Genomic DNA, 25,076 nt, shown 5'->3' with positions numbered 1-25,076 from the left:
CACTGCATCCTTCTGGACCAGCTTCAACTTGAAAGCCCCAGAGGATCCAGTCTATTCAAACATCCCCTTCCTTCAGGCATTGAACCCCAGGGTAATTAATGAATTGCCTGTATCTGTATTTTTCTCATGAGACTGTATATTCAAAGAGAACAGGACCTCATGTCAAAATTATCTAACCCTGTACACTCCAGCGCCTTGTTAACATCATGTAGAGGCTTGAAATAATCAGATGGGAGGCTGAGGGTGACCATCCACCCCTGCATTACCAGATCAATTATCAGCCTTTGTTTACAAGAACCGAGGCTGTCCATTTCCTCAGATTATAAATTTAAGAGCAAGAACAACACCTTAGACATTTTAATCCTAATCACTCCCAGTCTTCAGTACCAACCACAGTGACGAATGATAATTACATTTTTTCCCCGGCTCTAAAAACATGAATACACAGACAGGAATGAACCAGCTGATGCTTTTAAGCATCTATACCTCTTATGTCCTTCAAAGTCAACAAGCTACTTGGTACTCTTGATCCTAAAAGATTTCTTTGCCAGCATTAATGAGATATAAATGACACATCCTAAAAGATTTATGGCTCCCAGCTCAACACCCCTCAGAATGCGCTCCCCACCCTACTCTGCTAAACCATGTCCATTTCTGTCTTCAGGATGTTATTCAACATTTGCCTTCTTCCCCAGGCATTCCTGTATTCCCTTTAGCAGAGTCCAGGAAGCACCATCATTTCTGGCATGCCAACAGTCACTTTATAGGTAGGTGCAGTTGAGTTTTTAGTATATATGTATGTTTCTGATAATTTTCCTTGAGTATGCCCTGTTTGCTGCCTTGACTTATAAGTGACTTTGGGGCAGAACTTTGAGAGCATGTCTCTTGTTACTTCACATAGCCCCTCATGTACTCTGCACATGTTGCAAGACAGATGCCCAAGTGATGATAAATCTGCCTGGAGAAGTAGATTCAGCAAAGCTAGGATACACTGTGTTCCTCACAACTAGGCCTGTAGCCTGAGGAAGACATCTCCAACACAGTCCAAGGACTCTAAGGAAGCACAGAATTACTTCCCCATTCCTCCTATGGATTGGTAAGGAATCCTTTCCTTCTAGGTATCCACATTAGGAAAGGATTAATCAGATACCCAGACACTTCTGCGTCTAGACTGGCTATAAAGTTTGCAACTTCTGGGTTAACAGACACGTCTCAATTTCAGTATTCCCAGAGTTAAATGCAACCCAAGGCTTCCCAGCAAGCTAATAAAAATAAAATAGGGAAAATCATATGCTTTAAGAAGTTCCTTTAAAGACAAATCTTGTTTAAGAAGATTTAACACCCAACATTAAGAGACACTAGTAGAATAATGTTAGAATTTTCTAATTCTATGATTTAAAAAAATTCTTGAGTGTAGTTGATTTACAATGTTAGTTTCAGGTGTACAGCAAAGTGATTCAGTTATACATACACATACATGTATACATTTTCTTTCCAGATTCTTTCCCATGAAATGTTACTACAAGAAACTGAATATAGTTCCCTAGGCTACACAACAGGTCTTTGGTGTTTATCTATTTTATGTATAGTCACGTGTGTCTGTTAGTCCCCAGTCCCTAATTTATCCCTCCCTGCCCTTTCCCCTTTGGTAACCATAGTTTGTTTTCTATGTCCATTAGTCTGTTTTCGGTTTGTAAATAGAATTTGTATCATTTTATTTTACATTCTACACATAAGTGATATCATACAATATTTGTCTCTAATTCTATTATTTAGATAAAGCAAGAACTTTTGATTTGGATTTTTAAACTGTTTTTTTTTTTTTAAAGTTTGCACCAAACGGAAGTTAAATAGTTCCACAATTTCTGGCAAGCTCAAAGGAGAATATGCTATTTCTCCTTGTTCATTAGGGAGACAGTGTTACCAAGGCAATAGGCACAATGGTTTGAGCAAAGTTTGGCCTCTGGAGCCAAACCACTCTGGTTGAAATCCTAGCAAAAGTCCCACTAGCAATCTGACTCTGGGAAAGATACTTAATGTCGCTAAGCATCAGGGTCTTAATCCATAAAATGATGAAGATAACTGTATGTAACTCACTAGACTGTTGCATAACATAAATAAGTTAATACATATAAAAGTGCTTTGAACAGTGCCTGGCACATGGAAATGCTCAGTAAGTGTGAACTGTCATTACCACCACCACCATCCTCACTCCCCACTGTCACCACCTCCATCACCACTCACTACTACCTACCACAGTTACCCCTACAACCCACTATGACCACCCACCACCCAGCCATCAAATCCCACCATCACCACCATCGCCCACTATGACCACCCCTAGCAGCACCCATCACTACCTACAAACCACTGTCACCACACCTACCATCACGAATTGCCACCCGCCTTGATTACCCCCCAAATCCACCATGGCTCCCACTCAACCATCATATCCCACCATCACTATCATCACCAACCACCACCCACCATCAGCACCCATCACCATCCACCACCCCCACTGTCACCATCACCATCACCCACCATAACCAATCTGATTACCATGAGCACCCATAACACTCTCATCTTCCACTGCTGAGCAGACGCCACAAATGTGGCCAGGAAGTCCTTTTTCATCACCTCTTAAATATAAAGACTTTGAAATAAAGACACAAAGACAAAGAGCTTTGAGGTCCCAAGGAATCTGTTTACAAGAGTCTTCGCATTTCAAATGCCCCAGTACCCTCAAAGGATCATGAACAACAGTGACAACTAACCCAACTGCAGGCTCACTCTGCTCCCAGCGCTGTGCTAATCTAAGTGCTCCCTGGATTATGTCATTTAAGCCTGACAACTCTGCGAGGTGCATGCAATTATTATCTCTCTTTTGTATACAAAAACCTTTGAGGGTGGGAAATTTGCCTCAATTCACAGAGCTGGTGAGAGAGCTGTATTTGAGCCTAAGACAGCCCATCCTGCAGCCCAAACCCTTCCATATCCCTCTCCTGTGACTGAGCCACTCTTTCCCCTCCTTTAGGTGCTCAACAAGGTTCTATTTTTCCCTTTTTTCATACTCGCCATCTCTCTCTCTCTCATGCTCTCCCACCATGTCAACGGCAGGTGGTCTGCAAGTCTACTCAGTCCCGGTCTGTTGCCTGATTGATCTCTATCCTATACCCTCATTAGGGGCACCTCCATTTCAGGGTCACACACCACAAAATCAACATTACCTGAACCACACCAGCTCATTACCTTCCATCTCAAAACCACTGTCTCCTTCTGGTTGTCCCTTTTTCCTTTTCTCCCTACCCTTAAATCTCTAAGCTTCAAAGTGTCTTTGGTTCCTTTTCTCTCAACATAATCATCACCACCAGCAAGGCCTCTAAATTCTGTCTCTGTAATTTCTTTCAAATGGATCTCCTCCATTCCATTCTCATCACAACCACTGTAATTCAGAAACTTATCCTCCTAACCTGGGCACAGAACCTCCCGGTGGTTCCCATCAGTTCTCTCTTCTGATAAAAATGTTTCCCAGTTCTCAGCACAGAGAATGAAGACTAATCTTTTCAGCTTTGCATTTAGAGTCTCCTCATTATAGCTGCCTACCTATCATTGAAGCCTCATCTCTCACCACTGTCACCCACGTATTCATCATCCAGACCAGCAGAAGACTGCGTTTCCTGAGCACAGCACCCTCCAGCCCTCAGGCCACTGCTCAGGCTGCTCCCCCACTGATCACTTCCCCTGCATCTGGAAATCTGACCCTTCAAAGCTCATCTCTAATGTCACCACCCCCAGGAGGCCTTTTCTGATCTTCCTAACAGGATGTGAGTTTCCCCTGGTGAAACCCCCTAGCACTCTGTCCCTACCTTCCTCCACTCCTGACTATAGGTGACCTCTGTCCATGTCCGTTCCTCTTACTAGATTGTAAATTCTTTGAAAGCAGAAGCCAACATCCTTTGCCAAAACCAAACGTGGCCTTTATATGGTAGAGACGCAGTGAACATTAAAGTGCACGTATCTTCCTCCTGATGGGCCAGTGTGACAGAGCTTGCTGCATTCTGAAATTGTACTGCTGAGAATATGTTAAAAAGGCATGAAACAACCTGAAAGCAAAGGAGGTGGGCGCAACATTTTGGTTCAGAGCTTAGTTCATTATGGTCATACCTAACCAGCATAAGCAAGTGTTGGGATCTGGCCATCCAGGGAAGAGCACGGCCAGTGAATTCCTCTACCTTCGTAACCCATGTAGACAGTCCCACTGCTGACTCATAAAGCTCTTGATCTTGACTGTGAAGGTGGCCAGGATGAAGAAACTGGTCCTGCCTGCATCTGGTTTGTGTCATACAGTCTATTTACATAATTTGGTGACCTTTATGAATCCTTGAAATCTACTTTACAAAAAAAAAAATCTCTTTTTTACCTCAGTAACTCTGCAATCATTCTGGGTCTGTGCTCATCTGGATTAGAAGTGGGACAGACTATGAGAAGATACTCTGAAACTGGCCTCAGAGGAAGACGGGGTTTAGCCACGCAGATGACAGGCAGATAGGAGATACGGTGAGGAACACAGAGAGGGAAGCAGAAGACCCACGTGCTTAAAAACGTGGCTGGATGAGTCCCGGGGGAACAAGACAGACCTCTCAAGGTCAGTGACCCAGTCAGGAAAGGGGGAAAACCACTCACATACTAAGAATTGAGTGCATTACGGTGTAAGAAAATAACCAGGGGGTCGGGGAGGGGGTAGCGAGACAAGAAGAGCACAAGGGAATATAATGATCCCATCATGGCAACATATTCTGAGGTGAATTCTCACACTTAGAACAATGGGCGTGATTGCTTATCAGCTGCAGTCCCTCTTTGCAGTCATTTAACCAGCCCAGCTGGGTGCGTCGGCCTGGAGCTCCAAACTTGGAGAAGGGAGAAGGAGCCTAACTATAACGCAAATACAAGCGAATTTGCATTCTAACAGCATCTCAGGAGACAAGGTGCAGTTTTAAGAAGGTAGTCTGTCCACAATCTTCAGGACATTAAACTAGTAAAAATATGGAATTTTGGTCGACTTGGAATTCACAATAAATGAGAGGTGTCTTATATTAAGAAGAAAATTAAATACCATATGAGATTGCTCATATGTGGAATCTAAAAGAAAACAAAGCACAAATACAAAACAGAAATAGACTCACAGACATAGAATACAAAACTTGTGGTTGCCAAGGGGGCAGGGGGTGGGAAAAGATAGACTGGGATTTCAGAATTGTAGAATACATAAACAAGATTATACTGTATAGCACAGGGAAATATATACAAGATCTTATGGTAGCTCAGAGAAAAAAAAGTGACAATGAATATATATATGTTCATGTATAACTGAAAAATTGTGCTCTACACTGGAATTTGACACAACATTGTAAAATGATTATAAATCAATAAAAAATGTTAAAAAAATAGAAAAAGAAAATGATTTAGGGTTTCTATGGCATTTTTTCTCCTGGGAGTCTTGTTACTTTTCACAGCTATTCAGTTATTCTTGAGTTTTATTCATTCACTCATCCATCCTTCCTTCCAACCATCATCCATCCATCCATCCCTCCTCCCTTCCTTCCACCCATCAGTCCTTCCTTCCATCCATCCCTCCATCCCTCCTTCCATCAAACAGTCTAAGGATCTGGAGCCACATTTGCATTTAATTCTATGAAACAGGTGAGATGCAGAGACTGATAAGCGCTCTCTTTCAGGAGAAGAGGTGCAGAGAGGTGAGAAGCCCAAGCCCGCACTGTGAGTTTTTCACAGGATATGGCCTGAGAGCACAGTACTCTGTCCACTGGACTCTCCTCTTGATCCCTGTCTAGCCTGATTCTCCCTGAGATCTTTCTGCCAGCTGCCACCTACCTGTAGAATCTATCATATTTACGGAGAGGAAGCAGTGCCAGGGATCTCCTTTTCCTTGCATGCACCTGCGATTATGCCATCCTAGGTCTGAAAGGCATGGAAAACTTGAGACTCACTGTTCACGAAGACGGCAAACCTCAGGAAGGACAGGTAGCGCTCCCCTTCAATGGGGTTCCAGCCGACGTCCGGGTATCCTCTGGCCAGAAGCATGGGGCAGCTCTGCAGGCCGCAGCCTGCCAAGTAGGTCACCACCTGCCAAGAACAATGCAAAAGTAAGGGCCCAGGTTTTCTAGGGAAGTTTTTTACGTAGCTGCAAGGCATGCGAAATTCTGGGAACTGAAGGACTTCTTTTCCCCTAGAAGCCAGCGGGAGCCCACGACTTTTCAAATAAGTAATTTAGCCGATTTGAAACCAGAACCTTCTATTCATTTTCGTTTCCACACAATTGACAAGACCGATGATCACGACTACGAAGGAATAGGCCATGTGCTGTCAGCTCCATGGATTTCCCAGTTCTGGCAAGAGGGAGCTGCCGTTTAAAAGCAGGCCTGGAGGGGAGGATACAGCTCAGTGGTAAGAGTGTGTGCTTAGCATGCACGAGGTCCTCGGTTCAATCCCCAGCACCTCCATTAAATAAATAAATAAATAAATAAATAAATAAATAAATAAATAAATAAATAAATAAATAAATAAATAAATAAAAGTAATCCTAACCAGGGTGCCTCTGGGGACACACTGGTGGATGTCGGCTGGCCATGCTCCTCTGGCCATGGTATTTCAAGACTATGCTGTATCACGTCACTGGCTGACTGAGGGGGCTCTTGACTCAACAGGGACCTCTCCTTCAGCCCTGGTTCAACAACAGCTGTCCCGGGTCAGGAGCTGAGACTGGCTGGTGAGGAGGCCATGGCCAGTGAAGGGCTAGGATCTCCCTTTGCTTCCAGGTTACCAGACACTTAGCAGAAGATCTCAGCTCTGCGACCTGGTGGAATATTTTAGAATCTGCCTACCTTTTAGAAGGTGCCAGGCCAAAAGCTCCACAAATAGACCTTTGCTTGAAATGCAGCTGTCATTCTAATTTAGCTTTTGATATTTTATGTATGCAGGGAGAAGGGGGCATCTTCTGTGCTGCGAATCTGCCATGTCAGCAATGGTGTTTTCACTGCTTAATTCCTGAGGTCTGGCACATAGCAGGGGCTCAATAAACATTTGTCAAACAAATCATGTATTTGCTGATGGCAAATCCCCTAAGTCGACTATTTGGCAAGAATGATGGACCTAAGTTAAAATTCAGTAAGAAGCTATCATCACATTTTTCCTTCTTAAACCAATAAGGATATCACTCTGTTTAGAGCTTAGATTACATTTGGGCTTAAAGATGTCTGGGAAAAAAACATCAATAAAGGCAGGCATTAGGCAGAGTTTTCAGGGTTACAGGTGCAGGGCATTTCACTGGTCACAGAAATAAGTGCTCAGGTGTGTATGTGTGGATGGTGGTTGTTCAGTCTCAGACCTGAATTCCATTGTGATCGATAGAAAGGCAGCATTTACTGGTCTGTCCCCTTCTACCCCAGGGCCCACACTTGGGTCATTTCCCAACACTGGTCTGAATAAAGTCTATGCACTCTGCTGAGCCAGTGGAACCGCTTGACAAGGAGGCAGTGACTCTCAGCATCCTCCTTTTTCAAAGGTTTCCCTAAGTACCCTCTCTGCCCTCTCCCAGCCTCCTGGCCTCCACTTATCACATCCTGCATCTTTGAGGGAGGCTTCAGTCCTTGTTGAGCAGGATCAGGTGAACAAATGAACCACAGCTGAGGATGGGGTGCTGAGCCCTGAACCCCGGGGCACCATTTTGTCGTAAGAGAATCCTTAGCTACTTTTAAATACAGGCATTGGTGATAATCACATCACCCAAGTGAACTCTGTTATTTATTGCTGTTTAACTGTATGAATAACTGTGTTGGACTGAAATCTGTCCCACTGGAGGCAGAGACCAGGGATGCCCAGGGCATGTACGGAACAGCTATCACACAGTGCACTGCTGGGCGCACAGCCCCGGGCCTGTGTGTGTACCGTTGGGGGGCTGTCTTGTTTCTGTTGCAATCAGTTCTTATTGAAACTAGGATGTGTTTTCTTTATGTTGGGGGAGGCTAATTACAATTAATTAATTATTTTTTAAATGGAGGTACTGGGGATTGAACCCAGGACCTCGTGCATGCTAAGCACGTGCTTTACCACTGAGCTGTACCCTCCCCCATCTCAGGACGCGTTTTCTCAAATACAGAGTCTGTTGAGTTGCTCCCCACTTAAAGCCCTCCACTGGGCTCCAGGCTCCTGGCTCTGCAGTGAAGCCCCAGTAACGTAACAGGCAGGTGCACGGCCTCTGGAGCCCAACTCTTTGGACCCCTGGCTCTGACGCTTACAAAACCCCACGGCACCAAGGACGCTACCTTATTCCTCAAGGCCTGTTTCCTCTCCTGTAACTGGGGCACCAATAAGAAGGCTTGTCCTAGGGGTCATGCGTATTAATTCCGAGCGGGGCTTGGAACACGGTGATCCCGCAGGACTGTGGACTTTTACTAGTAATAGCAATGGCAGCAGAAGGCCCCCTCCTTCCCGCTCCCCCACCCCAAGCACTCTGTGCCCCGTCACACCCACTGGCCGGTTCTCCAGTACCCCACGCTCTCCATCCTGAACTTCAAATGCTCCTGGCACGTGGTCCCCACATGTGTGGCTTAGCAGCTTCTGTCTGAGCCCTCAGGCTGTCTCTTCGCTGAGGGCCCTTCCTGACCCCCTTGCTGGGGGTCAGGTGCCCCTCTGCTCTGTGTCCCCAAACCCACCACACAGTGGATGGCCTCTGTGTGTCTCCCCTCAACCCCAAACTGCCCTGCTCCACACTCGGAAAATGCTCATCTCGTCTGCCAGCCAGTCTAGGAAATCATCCCAAGACGGGACGTGGAAAAGATGGGGGTGAGTCAGCCCCCACCCCCACCCCCACAGGAATGCATTTCACAACCCGACATGGGGCAGCTCAGCTCTGTCTCATCTGTACACGGAGAGGACACGCATGTGTGTTCTTTACCTTAATACTGATCACACAATCTTCTGTCGCGTCTCTTTCTTTAGTGGATAAAGATACAAATTTGATGACACAGAACTTTATCAGGAACCACAGGTCTCTGGTGGTTCCACGCAGACCAGTGGGGCTGGGACTTCACACACAGGGAACACAAGCACCACACGTCCACGGCAGTGGAGTTGGGGAGCCCTGCCCACAGGAGATGCTCTGGTCCCAGTTCTCGTCCGGCTGCCAGTGACTCACAACCCACTGCATTTTCATCACACGCTGAAGCGGTTCTGAGGGAGACCCAGCCTTTGGCTTGCATTTCCTTGGCTTGGCTGTGCTACAGGCAGGGGGCAAGCACAGTGCCTCCCCAGGGCCAGTTACCTTCTCAAGGTCTGGTTCCTCTAAGCCCAATGCCAGCTCGTTGTTGTCCATCACGGAGGAAGCTGCCACATCCAGCGGGGTGGACCCTCTCATCGACGGGGAGGCTAAGGAAGAAGAGGAGGAGAGAGCAAGGGAGAAAGAGGCCACCCAGCATGGAGCAGAGGTTGCAGTGCACACTAACGGCCGGGAGAGGGCAGCAAACACAAAACCTGGGTCACATCGCTGTTCTCCGAGGGGGCTGCCCGCCCAGGTTAAGAGCTGCTCTATCTGCTGTCCTTCCTTCCCACACTCCTTACTGACTGTGAATATGGCTTAAGTCAGAAAATTGGTTCACAGGCTCAGTGGGGACCACGTACATTCAAGTGCTTTTCTTAGGCTAGAATGGAGAAAAACTCCAGCGAGGGGCATTTTACAAAAAGGTTGCTGGCCTGAGGCTGCATCTGATACATAGGAGACCCGAGATTTCAAATTTCACGTGCACAGAACGTATGTATTTGCGTCTCGCACAGATTCATTTGGTTTATGTCCAGAACAGTGGGTGAGGCATATGTGTGTGCTGACTTTCGAGCAGTGGTGATGGATTTACACTGTTTGTCCACTGTTGTTCTTGGCCACTCTGCCTCGCAGCCAGGAAAAGCACCGGCCGGTTGGCTGGTGGGACAGGCATGCAGCCTGCAGCCAGCCTGCCGAGAAGGGACTGGACCCATGACCTTGGTCTCGTTAGCCATGCTCCCTGGTCAGCTGAATGGGCTGGGAGGCGCCGTGTCCCCAGACTACATCCACCACCTCAGGCAGCATGTCAGACTCTGAGCCACCGGTCCCCAGAGAGAGGAGGTAAAACCGGATGACTATGTCGACAGTAATCTGGCACCAGTGCTGGTTCGTAGCAACTTCTCCACTTAGGCTGGAGGGCAGAGACGTAGTATTATTATCCTCCCCGTTTTTAGATCAGGCAGGGTTCCTTCTTAGATTTAAAAATACCATAGGATGTACATGGCCTCCTTCCCTTTACCACCCAAGTGGTCAGCAGGGGGAGTGTAACCTCTGAGCTCGATGCACAAGTTACAAGGCGACATACCTAGGCCAACACTGCTATTCTCCAGCAGGTAACTTAGATGCTCAAACATGGCCTTCTGGTTTTGTCGGCTAATTCGGCAGAAATAGCACAGGAAGCGGCAACAGCTAGCAACCATCTTTGGAAAGGCGATCTGGAGAGAGAAGCAGAAAGTGCCAAGGAATCTAGCACACGACCTTTCTAAGACTTCAAAGAGCCTTAGGCTGAAGTCTTGAAAGCTGTGGACGGTTTGGAAAAGGAATCTCTCCTTACTTCCAAGACTTATTCCCAGGAGGGACAGAGAGGGCATACCTAAGAGAGGCTTCTAAAAATACTGAGAGCTAATTATAGTTCCTGAAATGTCTTCCTTTCGAAGAAAACAGATGTCAAACCAGAATCCCTGTCACCCTTAGATGTCACATGAAATTGCACAATCCTACACTGAACTACTGTTTCTAACTAGGAAGGGAATGGACAGAAAGGGGGATGGGTGATTGCAGACAAGTAAGGTCTAATACTATGTCAAACCTGAGTCCTCTGGGTAAAGGTTGGTCCCTGCACCTTGGAAGCCTCAAGAGCATCACCCTCTCAGACCAAGAGCCTTCCCCAGCTACTTCTGCCCTTGGTAACTACTCTCCCATGGGCTCCTGTAGCACCTGGTTACAACTGAGCACTGAGATGCCATCTCGTATTACCACTGATAGCGCCTGGCGTCTCTGCTTCACACAGTAATTAGCATCTCCAGGGTCTGGCCACGTCTTACGTTTGATCCAGTCACACTCAAGAAGTGGTGTCAGTATTAACCTCGACTCAGGATCCTAGAAAGCCCTCGATTTCTGGCTTTAGAACCATGGAGAGTGCTCTAGAAAGGAAGGTTCTGACAGCTACAGTCTGCCTGCTCGCTGAGGCAGCCAGGCTTTGCTCAGGGGTCTTTTGGAGAGAGTCCACTTTCCCAAGAGATGGGAGAGAAGCAAGTGAGGAAGAAGGGGAGCTTGGCTCCTGTTCTCCTTTACAAAACAACCCCTGCCTGTCAATACTGGTAGGACGACTTTCGCAGGACCCTGGCACTCTGGTGTCTCCGATGTCATCCACTGTCTTCCCTCACCCGCTGTCTTCAGAAGCCATCTAACTCTGAGGAGGACCCAGACAAGCTGGGATAAGTGCCCTGGTGGGCCCTATCCACACTCTCTTCCCCTCCCAGCAGGAGCTCCCCTGATGGTAGGCTCCTTATGGGGGATGAAGAGGGGGTGGGGAGCTGGCCAAAAAACCCAACATCATCGGGAGCCTGGCTCACAGAGGAACGCACACTCCAGTGGGAACACTGCCAGGATCGTTATTACAATCGTGTTCCCTTTCACAACTTTTCCTGACACAGTACAGAACGTGCCGGGCTCCTACGTGAGCCCAGAGGAATTCCATCTTACAAGAAGCGGGGCTGCAGAGTCCGGGAAGGAGACTGAGCAGCAGCGCAGCCCGGTGGAATGAGCGAGAAGAGCTCTCACACAGGCTGGACCCTACCTCTCGGCTCCTTCCTGGCTCGGTGCACGTCCCTCCTTCCCCCTGGGAGGAGTCGCTGAGGCAATGGGCATCGGCCACATGGCTGTGAACAGGTCACTTCACGTACCCTCGCCCAGTGGTCAAGCTCTGGTTAAATCCTCATCACGTTACCTGAGACTTCTCTGTACCCAGCACGTTCACCATCACCTCCATCACCGTTTCGTGCATGCCGAGGACTCGCATGAGGTTGGGGTGCTGGTAAAACACCTTGTTGTTCATTATGTCTCTAGGGTAAGGATGGGAGATGGACGTCAGCACTTGCTTACCTCAGTGCTATGAAATTCAGATACAAGAACATGCAAACACACAAAACGCCCGGGGGTGACGTAACACACGTGTGACGTGCTGGAAGGGTAACTCAGAAGGCACTAGGTAGGCTGGAATACACATGGAGGGGCTTTTTTAGCTGGTAGGAATATTTTGTGCTCTCTTATTTCTACTAAGACTTTCTTTCTTTGAAATATATCCTTCTAGTGACATATTAATCAGTTGCCCCTTGGTCTTTTTGCTGGTGATAGTTTTGAGACAGCTCAAATCACTGGATTTTTTTCTTCTCTTGTCCTTGTATCTATCTCTCTATGGACTTCAGTTTTCCAACTGATAGGGCTGTACCTTTTTCTTAAGGCAACTGTATATTAGGTACCGATGACTGTTTTGGATGGTTAGTCCTCAAAAACCAATGAAATTATCAACAGTGAAACAGAAAAGAATTGTTTTTAAAGTCATTCAGATTCAACCAGTAAAGCTGCAGGCAAATCAAAATGCAAAAGCAGCCTGTGAGCTGGCTGGGTGGTCCCTTGCAGTGGTGACTCTCTGCTCATCACTCCCCCTCCACCACCCCCTCCGCTACAGGCGTTAAGAGGAGACATGACCAGTTTTTAATGCAGCTGTGTCTACTGCCAGGGCCGGGGGAGGGGCTGATTCTGTAGCTCTTTTCTCTTCCCAAAAAAGTCTCTTCATGTCTATTATAAGATTCTTCTTTGGAAATGAACTTCAAGAATGCCTGCATCTCCCTGAACCCCACCCGGGTGTCCTCAGCATCCCTGTTCTGGGCTTCATTGATGCTTTTTTGGTTTGTGGGCTCAAGGGTGGTAGGACGGAGCACTGAGCAGCAGGAAGAATGCAGTTCTAGTGCTTGATTTCAATGGAGTAAAACTGTGGGCTGGTCAGGGAACCTTTCTGGGCTTCGGTTTTCTCCCCGGCAAAAATGGAACGACACTACCTAATTAAAGGACATCTTTCTGATGTGTAAAGTATAATTTTTCTGCGGTAAGACTTCTAAGGAAGAGCCACGAGCTACTGTCATGGGGAAGAGTGCCTCGAAGAAGTGACAAAAATGACTCTATGTTAGTCCCATGAAAAGGGAGAAATCAGGCCATAACTTTTTAGAGGGAAGTCTCGGAAAATTTCCAGTCAAAAGCTCAGGTGCTCAAAAGGTTTCTCTCCTGTTCTCTTGTTGGGCTGAACACACTGCCCCTTCCTCTGATTTTTTTCGTTGCCTCCCTGGGGCTATTTTTTAAAAAAAATCAGATTCTAGGTAAATATCTGCTCTTCTCCAAGACCTCCCCCTACTCTTCTGGCCACGCCCTGTCACCCTGAGTAGCCCGTAGTCTGGTCTCTCAGGGTACTGAAGGTGAGTGATTTAGCCAGGATATAGTCCCGCGAGGGGTGAAGTCAGGACAGGGGCACGCGGAGGTTTTATATGCTACGAATCCGGAACAGCCATGCAGCAAGGTGGTCCAGCTTCCCCCTCGAGGCTCCTCTGGGGACTTGCACTTGATGCGACGACCTACCCCAGACCGTTGATCATGAGCAGCTCCTCCTCCTTGCCCATCCGGACGCTGAGCAGGCAGCGAATCTGGCCCAGGGCAGCTAGCAGGCCGATGGTGTCGCTCACGGAGGCCTGGCTGATGGTGTAGGTCTTCCGCAGTGCCTGTAGTAGCTCCCCGATGCTGTCGTACTGCCTCCGCAGGAGCGTGAACATCATCCGGACCAGCTCCGCGTCCTGGATCTGGTCCTCTTGCGCCCAGCGGATCATGGTCTGGGAGACGAGCTCCTTCAGCGTCGCTGGAAGGACGACACAAAGGACCAGAGTTGTGGCTGTCGGGGCTCAGGAGCGCTGTGGACCTCCGCCACCTCACTCCATGATGACACAATCATCAGCTGGGCAAGGTTAAAAATTCTTTTTTTAAGAGGTGGGTATGGCACACAGAGAAGTAGACTATATCACCAAAAGGCAAATGTGTGAGCTGGGTTATGAGAAAAGGACAGCTCCACTTTGAATTGAAGATGCTAAATATTCTATTTTGATCAAGTGACGTTTGAAATGAGGCTGGACTTAGAAGACAGAGTAAGACACCATTCTTGCCCTCAGGGCGCTCACAAGTCGGTTCTTTACGTTTTCATTTTGACTTAAAAGGTAAAATTTATCTTTATTTTAAAACACGGTGTAATCCATACTAACGTGGGGGTGTGTGCTAGTGCCATGGGATAGAGTGGGAGCGAGTGACTCTGGGTGGGCGAAGGCACCAGAAGACAACACTGGTTGCTGGCTCCTTAAAGCAGCATCAAGTGCTGGGATTTCTCTACGGTAGGGACTGTTCTCCAGGTATTTTAAAGATACCATATACCACCAACTGAGGAAGCCATACCACTGATTCCAGAATTTGAAAACATATTTTGGATGACAGAAACATAAAAATACATTAAAGGATGGAGAGAAGTGGACCGAGAAGACGCTACTAGGTACAAGGATTTTGCAGTTGGACATCTGACCATCACCCACTGTCCTGCCTGTGCTGCCCTGGATCCGTGGCAGGAGCCAGTGATACTGTGTCAGAGGCTGCTTTCACAAGCATGTGGAGAGGGACCAGCATGACTCTGAACTTAGGATTTGTCAGGGCTCATGCTGGTTGCACAGAAATATGACTGGCTGTACAAGTACAGAAAAGACGGCTGAAGTGGGACTCAAACCAGCTCTGGGACCCTCAGAGGTTGGATGGACTGAATGGCCCCTGAGAGGTGCTGATTGGCATCGGTGTGGGAGGATGACCAAAAGGGAGAGGCTGATCTGAGCAGGAGGACTGAGTGGAAGGGGACCCTGCCAGTGTCCAGGAGGGCACTGCTCACCCCTCTCCACCTCATACACGTTTCTAGAATATGTCATGACAGAGGCGAGAAATGCTGCTCTGATATCCTAACTGCATCCAAGTCCAGCTCTGTCCACCACACTCCTGCACGGTATGTGATGGAACCGAGATCCTTAATTCAGACCCAGTGATGACGGCAGAGCTCAGGGGCCGATGAAGGTCACACAGTCCATCAGTGGGAATAAACCCGGCTGGGTGCCTTTGGGAGCCTGTGCTCCATCTTTAATGGTCTCACTTTCTACCTTGTGTCACTAAAGATGCTCCACAGACGGTCTTGGCTCGTCATAAGGATATAAAGGATATAAAAATAGACCTTCGCTGCCAAAGCTCCAGAAGAGATCTAGGTGTGAAGGATTAATTTTACTCACTGCTGTGTCTACCAACCCTGCAGGTGTTTTAGGTTCAGACGGGACACATAAGTTAAAGAACTTAAAAAAAAAAAAGATACCCAGGGCAGAGAGAAGCACAGTGAAAAGATGTTCCTGAGAGATCTCACCAGGCAGGGACTGCTGAGTGATACGTGTTAGGGAGGTAGTATCTGTTCCCTCTGGGGGAGAAAGGTTATTTATGGTCTAAGTCTGGGCCCCTCCCAGGAAGTTGCTTCCTTAGCAGCCAAATGTAAAAGTTCCTGTTTCTCCCAGTTAACAGTCACACCAAGGAATGAAGCGGCACAAAACCACAGACACACTTGGCTCCGATGTAAGTTTACCTAGTCCTGTAGGCACAGTTCCCCCTTGAGCCTGTGTTTGGCCTGAAAGAATTACAGCGCTCAGCACACGACCGAATTCTCTGCAGAGATAACGCACAGGCCACACGAAGGGCAGCAGCCGCAGCTGTTAATCAGCGCAAAGACCATCCTCTTTCCAACAGGGAATTTTACGGCATCATGATGAAACCAAGCAAATATTAGCTTTCCCTTAACCTGGCTTTCAGATTAATTCGGGATTTGGGTGAGCTCTTTAACACATATTGACTTATCAATCCAAATCAGCACCTATAGCCTAGAGAACACAACATTCCCAGCAAGACAGCTCACTGGAGGGCAAACGCGACAGGCAAACAGCCCTTCCACCTGCAAGGGTGGCGCAGGAAACGCCGCGTGGGGTTCTTTGTCCAGGCCTTCAAGGTAAGTACGAGACAATGGATACACAATGACCTGCGTGTGACCAAGTACCCCTCAGTGACAAAAAATGCGGCCCCAAGAACCTGGCAGAGAAAGCAACTCAGCACATTGGGTGTCGATGGGCAGCTGTAAGTCAGCAGAAGGCGCGAGGTTTAAGGCTGTTCATGTTGGACGGGGTTTCAAACTGTGAGACCAAGTTCCAGAAGGTGAGAGAAAGAATATAATGAGAAGAAAGGAAACTGAGGGGTGGGGGGGACAGTCTCAAGACTCCTGAGAAGCATGGCATATCTTCTGGCCTGATATATGCTAGAGACCTAGCACCCACCAAGCAAACCTAGGCTGGATCATGAATTTTTAAAGGTCTCAACACTTGTGGGACTGAGAAAATGGAGCTTTATACCCCTGGCAGCAATGCTGTTGCAAATTCCTCAGATTTTAATTAGCTCCCATGAACGAGCAGCAGAGCAGCATAAACAAACGAGGGCAGAGAGGTTAAAACAAACACACTTTCTAGAATGCAGTAGGCTCTCCACATATGTGTACATCTGAGGATTAAAATAATTAATGCATATAACAATGTCTGGCACATAGCATGGGCTTAATAAAGGGTAACTTTTTATGCTATGCATACTGGTAGCTATAAGAGTGTGGTCCACAGATCCCTGGGGTCTCCAAGACCCTTCAGGCAGTCTGCAAGGCCTGTTGTCTTTTCATAATAATTCCAAGATGTTCTTTGCCTTTTGCATTGTGGGGAGAGCTGCACTGATGGTGCAAAAGCAACAGTGGGTAACACTGCTGGGGCCTGAGCGTCAATCAAGTCAGCAGCACTGAGTGCTACGCTTTCCTGCCACAAACCCAGTGCATTGCCCAGCGTCACAGGACAACCTCCCGAGCAAAATACAAAAATTATTAACTTTGTTAACAATAAACTCTTGAGTTAACATCTTCTTAATATCCTGCGTGACAAAATGGGAACCGTGCCTAAAGCACTTCTGATGTACATCAAAGGTCAGTGGTTTTCCGGAAGAGAAACACGTGTGTGATGGTTGTGACTGTTGTGAGCTAGACTAGCTGCTTATCTCGTGGAGTGACACTTTCATGAAAAGAGTGATACACAGACTGTGGTTAATCACACTTGAGTAACCGACAGACACTTTCTTAAGAATGAAAGAAGCCTGTCACGTCAAGGAAAACAGCTCATGGTGTCTGATGCCAAGTTTAAAATTTGAGCTTTCAAGTGCAAGCTCGAATTTGAGAAACTGTTTATCTGCCACTGTGAATTTGACAGCTTCCCAATACTTAACTTTTCTGATTAAACTGTTGATATTAACGAACGTGATTTTAAAAACATTTTGTAGTAAGGTGGGCCAACATTTGAAAGCGCTACATAATTCGGTGAGCTAGTAATTTCCTGGTGAACAATGCATGATGTTACAAAAACATCATGGGTAAAAGAACCCATTTAACGTGCCGACAGATCCATGGATTATTAAATGACCAAATACAAAAACGTCTTTAATACGATTTCAGATTCGACACAGCAGTTAACTTTTGAGGAACTCGCTGAGTTTTGTCACCATATCAAAGAGCATCCACAATTATCTGGAAAGGCTACTAAAATACTCCTCCCCTTTCCAACTGTATTATCTGTTTGAAGCCAACTTTCTTCCTATTCTTTAACTAGATACAAGATTCTGTCTGTCTTCTAAGTCAGACAGAAGAGATTTATAAAAATGCAAAGCAGTGTCACTCATCTTTTTTTTAATTTTGAAAAATTTAGTTGTTTCTCATAGAAGTATGATATTTAGGTAACATGTAATGGGGTTTATTATTTTTATGATTTACTTATTCACTTACTGAAATACAGCTGATTTATAATATATTCGTTTCAAGTGTACAACATAGCAGTTCAATATTTTTGTAGATTATACTCCATTTAAGGTTATTATAAAATATTGGGTACATTCCCTGTGCTGTACAATATATCCTTGCAGCTTAATTTATACACAGTAGATTGTACCTCGTAACCTCCTACCTCTATCTCGACCTTCCTCTCCAGTAGTAACCACTAATTTGTTCTCTATGAGTCTGCTTCTTTTCTGTGTTATTCACTCATTTGTTTTATTCTTTAGATTCCACATGTAAGTGATAATATACAGTATTTGTCTTTCTCTGATTTATTTCACTAAGCATAATCGGGTTTATTATTGTTGTTATTATTATTATTATTATTTATAACGTTGTTTATTGCCTGTCTCCTCACTGGAATACAAGCTCCATGAAGGCAGGGTGCTTGGGTAGGCGCTCAAATAGATAACATGCTGAGCGAGTGAAGGAACCTTTGGAATCAGTCAGGAACGCGCGCACCCTCTGGGACGCATGCGCAAACACGCTCAGTCGCCCGGGACGCTGCCAAGGACATTCTCAGACGCGTGCACGCAGGCACCCGCCCACACCCAGGCCCGCACATCGCCACAAGACACAAGCCCACAGCCCTCCTCGCTCCCGCACATGGCGCTTTCAGACTCGCACCCAGCAGTCCAGATTCCTGGGTTTATTATTTTTTAATAAATTGACAAATATTTAAAAAATTTCTGTTTTAACTTTGAATTCAGCTTTAAATGTGTAGTGCGACAGATATAATCCACATAAACTAAAGCATCTTGGGATCCTTGGTAATTTTTAAGAGCACAAAAGGGTCTCCAAGACCAAAAAGTTAGAGAATCACCGATCTCTGTAAAAGGGCCTACATGAGGTGATGGCCGTGACCAGACAGCAAAGCTTTCCCTCTGGCTAAGATGAAGCCCTGCTCCATTAGGCTGTGTGATTCTAATCAAGTGGCTGAGACCTGAGCCTTGAAAACTGCAGCTTAGGAAGCTTTCTCTGTTTGTTTCTGGATGGGAGGTAGATTAACTGTGATTATAAGAAGAGTCAGACAGCTCCCATTGAGCAATAAAGTGAAGATTAAAGAATCATTATTGCGAAAATTGAATCCTGGCAGTCAGCACGGGGCCCGGCCACTACTCATTCATCACCAATGGGCTTCCCGCCAGCCTTAAGGGCCCTAAATGCTTCCCTCCACCATTTGGGTTGAGGATCAGTCACCTTCAGTCAGAGCAAGGAGGGAGCCGGTATCTTTCACTGCTCGGCTTTCTGCAGCCAGTATGATGGGGCACAGAGGGAAAAGGGGAGCTGCGGGCTGCAGAGAGAGGGACTAATCCTCTGCCCCCAACATGAGCTGACCTGTCAGCAATGACTTTACTCTCGTGAACACCGGAAACCAGGGCTGCCAACTCCAGAGGGCTTTGCCCTGGAGGCCACGTGTGTCTAGGCCTGGGGATACACCCCTCTCCCTGTTTCTGCCTGTCCTCCTCTTGTGACAGCTCAGTGACTTCCAGTTGGTGTCACTCCTAAAGTAGTTTATTAATTCAACGATAATTTCTGTTAAGTGCCCAATATTTTTTTATTTAAAAAAAAACTGAAGTATAGTCAGTTACAATGTGTCAATTTCTGGTGTATAGCACAATGTCCTGGTCATGTATATATATACATATATTTTCATACTCTTTTTCATTAAAGGTTATTACAAGATATTGTATATAGTTCCCTGTGCTATAGAGAAATTTGTTTAAATACCCAATATTGAGGAAAATACTCTATATGAAAATTATTTCAAGACACAGTGATCACCCACAGCAGCTAGCTGGGAAAACTAAATACACACATGTGAAGAAATAAACCGTAAAAGAATCGGTAAAACTGTGTTGCCCAAGACATTTAGAAAGATAAGACGATTCACATGAAGGTACAACTTCTATTGTAAGACCAACATGGACATATTGGACCGTATGTCCAAGAGAAACCAGAGAAGAGATCAGAGCTTCCTCTTTTACTTTTTCCCCCAATGAGTCCTTTACCTAAAGTTTTTTTGTGTGTGTTTCTAAAACAGGCCCCCATTTCAGGGAGACTAAAGAAGCAGGTAGGAAGAAGTTCTGTCACGAAGTTAAGAGGGGCCTTCCACGGGAGACACGGCATGAGCTGACACAAAAGACGTTCCAGTGGTTTGGAATGACATTTCCTTCAACAGCTGATCCACACAAACAGTGCATGCAGTAAATACTTCTTTTTTTCCCCCTGATATCCATGGGAGAAGGCTGACAATTTTGAAAGGATTTTCAAAAAAAAAAGCAAATGGAAGCAATCCTCCAGATATAGTCAAACCTCCTTCTTAACCAGAGACAGATATGACAAGAACAGTCACCACTAAATACTGATTTCATTTCTGCTGTCTTTCTAAAGACATCTTTGGAAACGCTGCCCTTTGATGACTCAAAACCCTTCGGTATTCATCAGAAACACACCTCCCGGAGGGGGCAAGGCTCTGGGAAAAAGGGAAAGGTGAGGTGGAGAGGTTACTGTCCCATTTGCTGTCACGTACGGCCCCCTCTTAGTTTCCCACACACGCCTAATTGCTCCACTCAGACCCTCCAGGTGATGAAACTGCTTCCACAGTCGGTCGCAACTGGAGGACTGATATCCACCGATTTACCCGATTCGAGAAGGCCTTGTCAAGTGCACTAGATGGTTCGGCTCGTGGGATTTTTAAAAAGTTATAGTGCTCTTTTCAAAAAGGAAAAAAGAAAGCTATGGAACCAACAAGCACTTGTTTTTCTGATGAGAAATAAAAATAAGTCCTATGAAGCAGAACGCCTTCAGGAAGCTAGACAGATACGTGTGGTTTCCTTGATGATTATGAATGGCTTCATTTATGAAATTATTAACATTCTGACTCACACTCCACTTTTGTAATTAGTGTAATTAGGGATAGTCCCATTTAGGCAATTATATCAAGTATATGATCTAGAAACCACATTTTAAATGATTGTTCAGGCTAACCCTGAGTGGAAGCATTTCTAAGGTGCCAGATTGTTCAGGGAGACTTGATGACTGAGACACTCTAACACAGCAGGGGCTCCCTCACTGCCTGATTTCTGGACTAGTGAGACATTCAACATGAGAAGAAAGGACTAGCGTGTCTTTAAATTAGAGCCAGGTTTAGTACATCAGTTTGGGAGCCCAGATAGTATTTATTGGTCCATTGTTTATTTCCTTCCACTTGTCACTCTGTAACCTGCTGTTGGACCTCAGAACCCTGAGCCCACCGTTCTGTGCACCATGCAAGCAAATTCTCTAGGGAGTCACCCATCTTGCTTGGTTTAACTCTTCTCTAAACGGTCTAACTACCAACTCTGCAATGCCAACTACAGTAAGAAGAAAGGTCATTTATTCTCCCAGTGCAGGTTTACATTTTTAGGCTTCAGAGGCCTGGAAAGAATCTTTTCTTTTCATCTCTAAATTTAGACCACAGTCCAAGTGGCCACCACGCAATGGAGCACAGGCTTATTATCAAAGAACAGACGTTGGCCACTGGCAGAGCAAATCCCTGCAGCTTACAGATTCCAAACCGATGCTGGTGCGACATTTCTTTGTGTGTGCTCTTGAATCTGGGTCAGTTTGGAAGAAAAAAGTATTCCAATTACATTGAGGAGAGGGAGCAGACAAAACCGCACTGTACTTAGCTGAAACTTAGAAAGCAATTTGTAATGCTCACCCCTACAATGGGAAAAGAAAAATAACTATCTGCCTCTAAATTGCATACATTTATTTTTAAATTCTAGGTGATTAAAAAGTTGGCTTGTGGTAAATGCTCTGGAGGCATAACAGGTGTGGAATCAAGTCCGAGCAGAAAGAACAAGTGTCCTGCGACCCCTGCTTTCTTCCTCCCTGTGGGAGGCTGAACAATGTGTCCCTCTCTCCCCTCCCGCCAAGATGTTTAGCTCTGAATTCTCAGGACCTGTGAATTTGTTACCCTACATGGCAAAGATACTTTGCATCTGTGATTAAGCTAGTGGTCCTGAGATGGGGCGATTAGCCCAGATTATCTGGGTGGGCTTAATGTAATCAAAGGGGCCGTGTAAGAGGGAGGGGGTAGGGTCAGAATCAGAGGAGGACTTGTGATGACAGAAGCAGAGGTCGGACTGGTACCCCAGCTGGAGGGGCCGCCAGTCAAAAAACGCAGGAGGCCTTTGGAAGCTGGGAAGGGCAAGAAATGGATTCTTTCCAGAAGGACTGCAATGCTACCAATCCATTTTCAACCTGTGACCTCTGGAGTTGGGCAATAATAAATTTATGTTGTTTCAAACCTCTAAACTCGTGGCACTTTGTCCTAGCAGCACCAGGAAACGAACCCACTCCCACAGACAGAAAGTCCTGGGTTGAGGAGATCGGACTCCTTTTTCTGGAAACTGCCCGTCAGACTGGAGTACCTCAGCGAGCGAGGACCACGAAGTACCACAGAAGCCGGGACCTGGGCGACAGCCGGTTTCTAAGTTTTTGCTGAGGCAACTGGAGTCAATGACAGGGTTGCTGATACAAGCAAGGGCGGCGACGATCTGGCCCAGAGCTCGTGTCAGATCAGAACAACAATGAACGCAGGGAGCACCCACCACAGAACCGCCCTGGCCCACTAGATAATGCACACACCTCGCAGACGACATCACCTCTGGCTTCTGGAACACAGCTTCTCGGCCTCTCCTGTCCCTCTGTACATCAAGGGCAGAACTGCCTGCGTCTCAACACCACCCACCGAGTAAATGAAAGATGCTCAAGATGACAGCCGTCAAGGCATCATGATCATTCCTGACCACAGAGCCGCACCCACTGACCCTCCTTCCTTCTCTCCGCTTTGGTACAGACACCTGCCTGTCTACCTTATGGCCCACATTCCTCCGTGAACGCTGACCCAGCCCCACTCCAAAGGTAGGCTCCTGCTGACTGAGTCACCAGCACATTTTATTTTCTGGGTCACACTCATTGGTTCACAAGCTGGCCTGTGACCACGCTGTCCAATCAAAGGTGACGTCAGGATCCTTGCCTCAAAGACCAGGGCAGAAGAGACTTCTCGCTGGTCCCTTGGACACTGTAGTGCGTGGAAGTGAGGCCCAGGACTGCAGCCACCATGTTGCTGCCAGTCTGAGAGCAAAGCTGGCCCACAGACCGCGAAGACTGGGGAGAGTGAGCAGGGCCAAGGGATTAATGCAACCCAGGGGCCAGCTCCATCTCCACACCTCCAGGTACACCAGTTAACAAAGTTCCTTACCAGCTACTCTATCTGGGTTGGGTTTTCCCTTATTTTTTTTGCTGAAAGCATCTGAAATGATAAACATGGGGGTCAAGTTCTTATGTATGACGGATACTTTACATGTTCACTTTGGAAGCTGAGAAGTATACAGACTTCTAAGTACCAGAACCTTCAACTGAGCACCGCTTTATTGAATTCGTATATTCCCCTCCCCTACCCCATCAGGCAGGAACTATTCTTATTCTTTTCACAGACAAGGAAACTGAAACATACAGAGGTCACAGAAACTTACCTAACATAACTAGTAAGCGGCAGAGTCAGGATCCAAAGCTTGGCTACTAGAATCTGAACTCACCTACTTCACCATCTTAGAGCTGCTTACTTTCAGCAGCTTCATAAAATTCAGAAAAAGAGTTATCTTTATTAGTGCTTTACATTTATATTATACTGCTTAGATGCTTTCTTAATAAATTCTGAAATGGATTCAGAAATAAATCCTGAAATCATAAAGCTTTAGCTCTTTTTCTAACTGACTCTCAGCTCGGTTGATGATTCACTTTCCTGGAGCCTTGATTTCTTCACCAATAAAATGAAGTGAGCAATATAAAATTCATGTGGAAGAAAATGAATGTGAGTGTGTTTTAGTGATTGGAGTGCAGGGTACTTTGTTCCAGCTCAGCCTGTGTGACCTTGGTCAAGTTGCTTTACCTCTCTGTGTCTCTGTTCATTTCTATAAAGTCAAGTCACTTGTGGCTTAATATTCTAGGATTCTATGCCTGTCTGACCCACTGAGCTCTTGAAAGGGATGTACTAATTTATTAAAATGGTGAATGAACACCTGTGGCTTCATCGGGTTAAACTGATAAGCACCAACAATTTTTCCTACTGCATTTGAATGCCAACCGGCCCCATCACGATGTTACCCAGCTTACTTTTACTAATAGTAAAACCTGAGATTGAGGCAATAAAGCCTTAAAATGCCAGCAGTTACTGACCATGGTGAGGAAATGGCCATTATCAAAGCATCACTGCACACGGCTAATCACTTACATCGAGGAGATGGGCTGTGACAATGTGATGGCATCTCTGATGACTGTCCTGATTGCTGGCAGAGGAGCCCTGCCTGTGTCAGGGGTCACATGGCACAATAACACCATCTAGATTTAGCTGGAAGATTTACTGGGCAAAGTCTCATGTCCTCTGTGCTCCAGAGCCTCCTCTGGGCTGAAAATCTGGTCTATGTTACAAAGTGGCCAAATACCCACGAGTTCTCAGCAAAGAGGGAGATATGGAAAATTCATCATGCAGCTTTCTCTGAGCTTTCCCGGGCCTCTCTGGTCCCTGTGGTACAGTTGCTACCACTTCTGCTTCATTTCAGCAGAACAAGGATGCTGTTGGGATCACTGAGAACACGGCTATGAGGCTATGAAAACCTGCAAGGAAAAGCCTGCGAAGACAACCAGGCATTGTTCCTGGGTGACAAGAAAGAATCACTTTGTTTACAACGTGTCATCGGGGCTCAATGAACAGGCACTGGCTGTCAGACCCGCGGCATGCGCTGTGCAGGGTCCACCCCCGGCTCTATATTTAACTCAGTGATCAGCTGAACATCTAAGAATGCATCCAGCCCTTGTTCATCTCAGCTCTATGTTTAATTTTTTTTGTACCTGAACACTTGTTTTCTACTTGGCTTCGCTGACTGGAGAATAAGGGTT

General features: G+C 46.3%; 1 protein-coding gene across 1 annotated transcript in view; it reads right to left on the bottom strand.

The window, feature by feature from the left end:
* Positions 1–25,076, bottom strand: part of RYR3 (ryanodine receptor 3) — a 195,396-nt gene that overhangs the window by 127,150 nt on the left and 43,170 nt on the right. Inside the window, exons 13-17 of the mRNA XM_072962745.1 lie at positions 13,742–14,015; positions 12,060–12,174; positions 10,416–10,545; positions 9,338–9,441; positions 6,006–6,141 (exon numbers count right to left, since the gene is read on the bottom strand). Coding sequence (XP_072818846.1) covers positions 6,006–6,141; positions 9,338–9,441; positions 10,416–10,545; positions 12,060–12,174; positions 13,742–14,015 — 759 coding nt within the window. The remainder of the gene's footprint in view (positions 1–6,005; positions 6,142–9,337; positions 9,442–10,415; positions 10,546–12,059; positions 12,175–13,741; positions 14,016–25,076) is intronic.

The sequence above is a fragment of the Vicugna pacos genome, chromosome 6, assembly GCF_048564905.1.
Source record: "Vicugna pacos chromosome 6, VicPac4, whole genome shotgun sequence".
Taxonomy (NCBI): Eukaryota; Metazoa; Chordata; class Mammalia; order Artiodactyla; family Camelidae; genus Vicugna; species Vicugna pacos.
The sequence above is the reverse complement of the archived record's forward strand: the minus strand, read 5'-3'. Positions and strand labels throughout refer to the sequence as shown.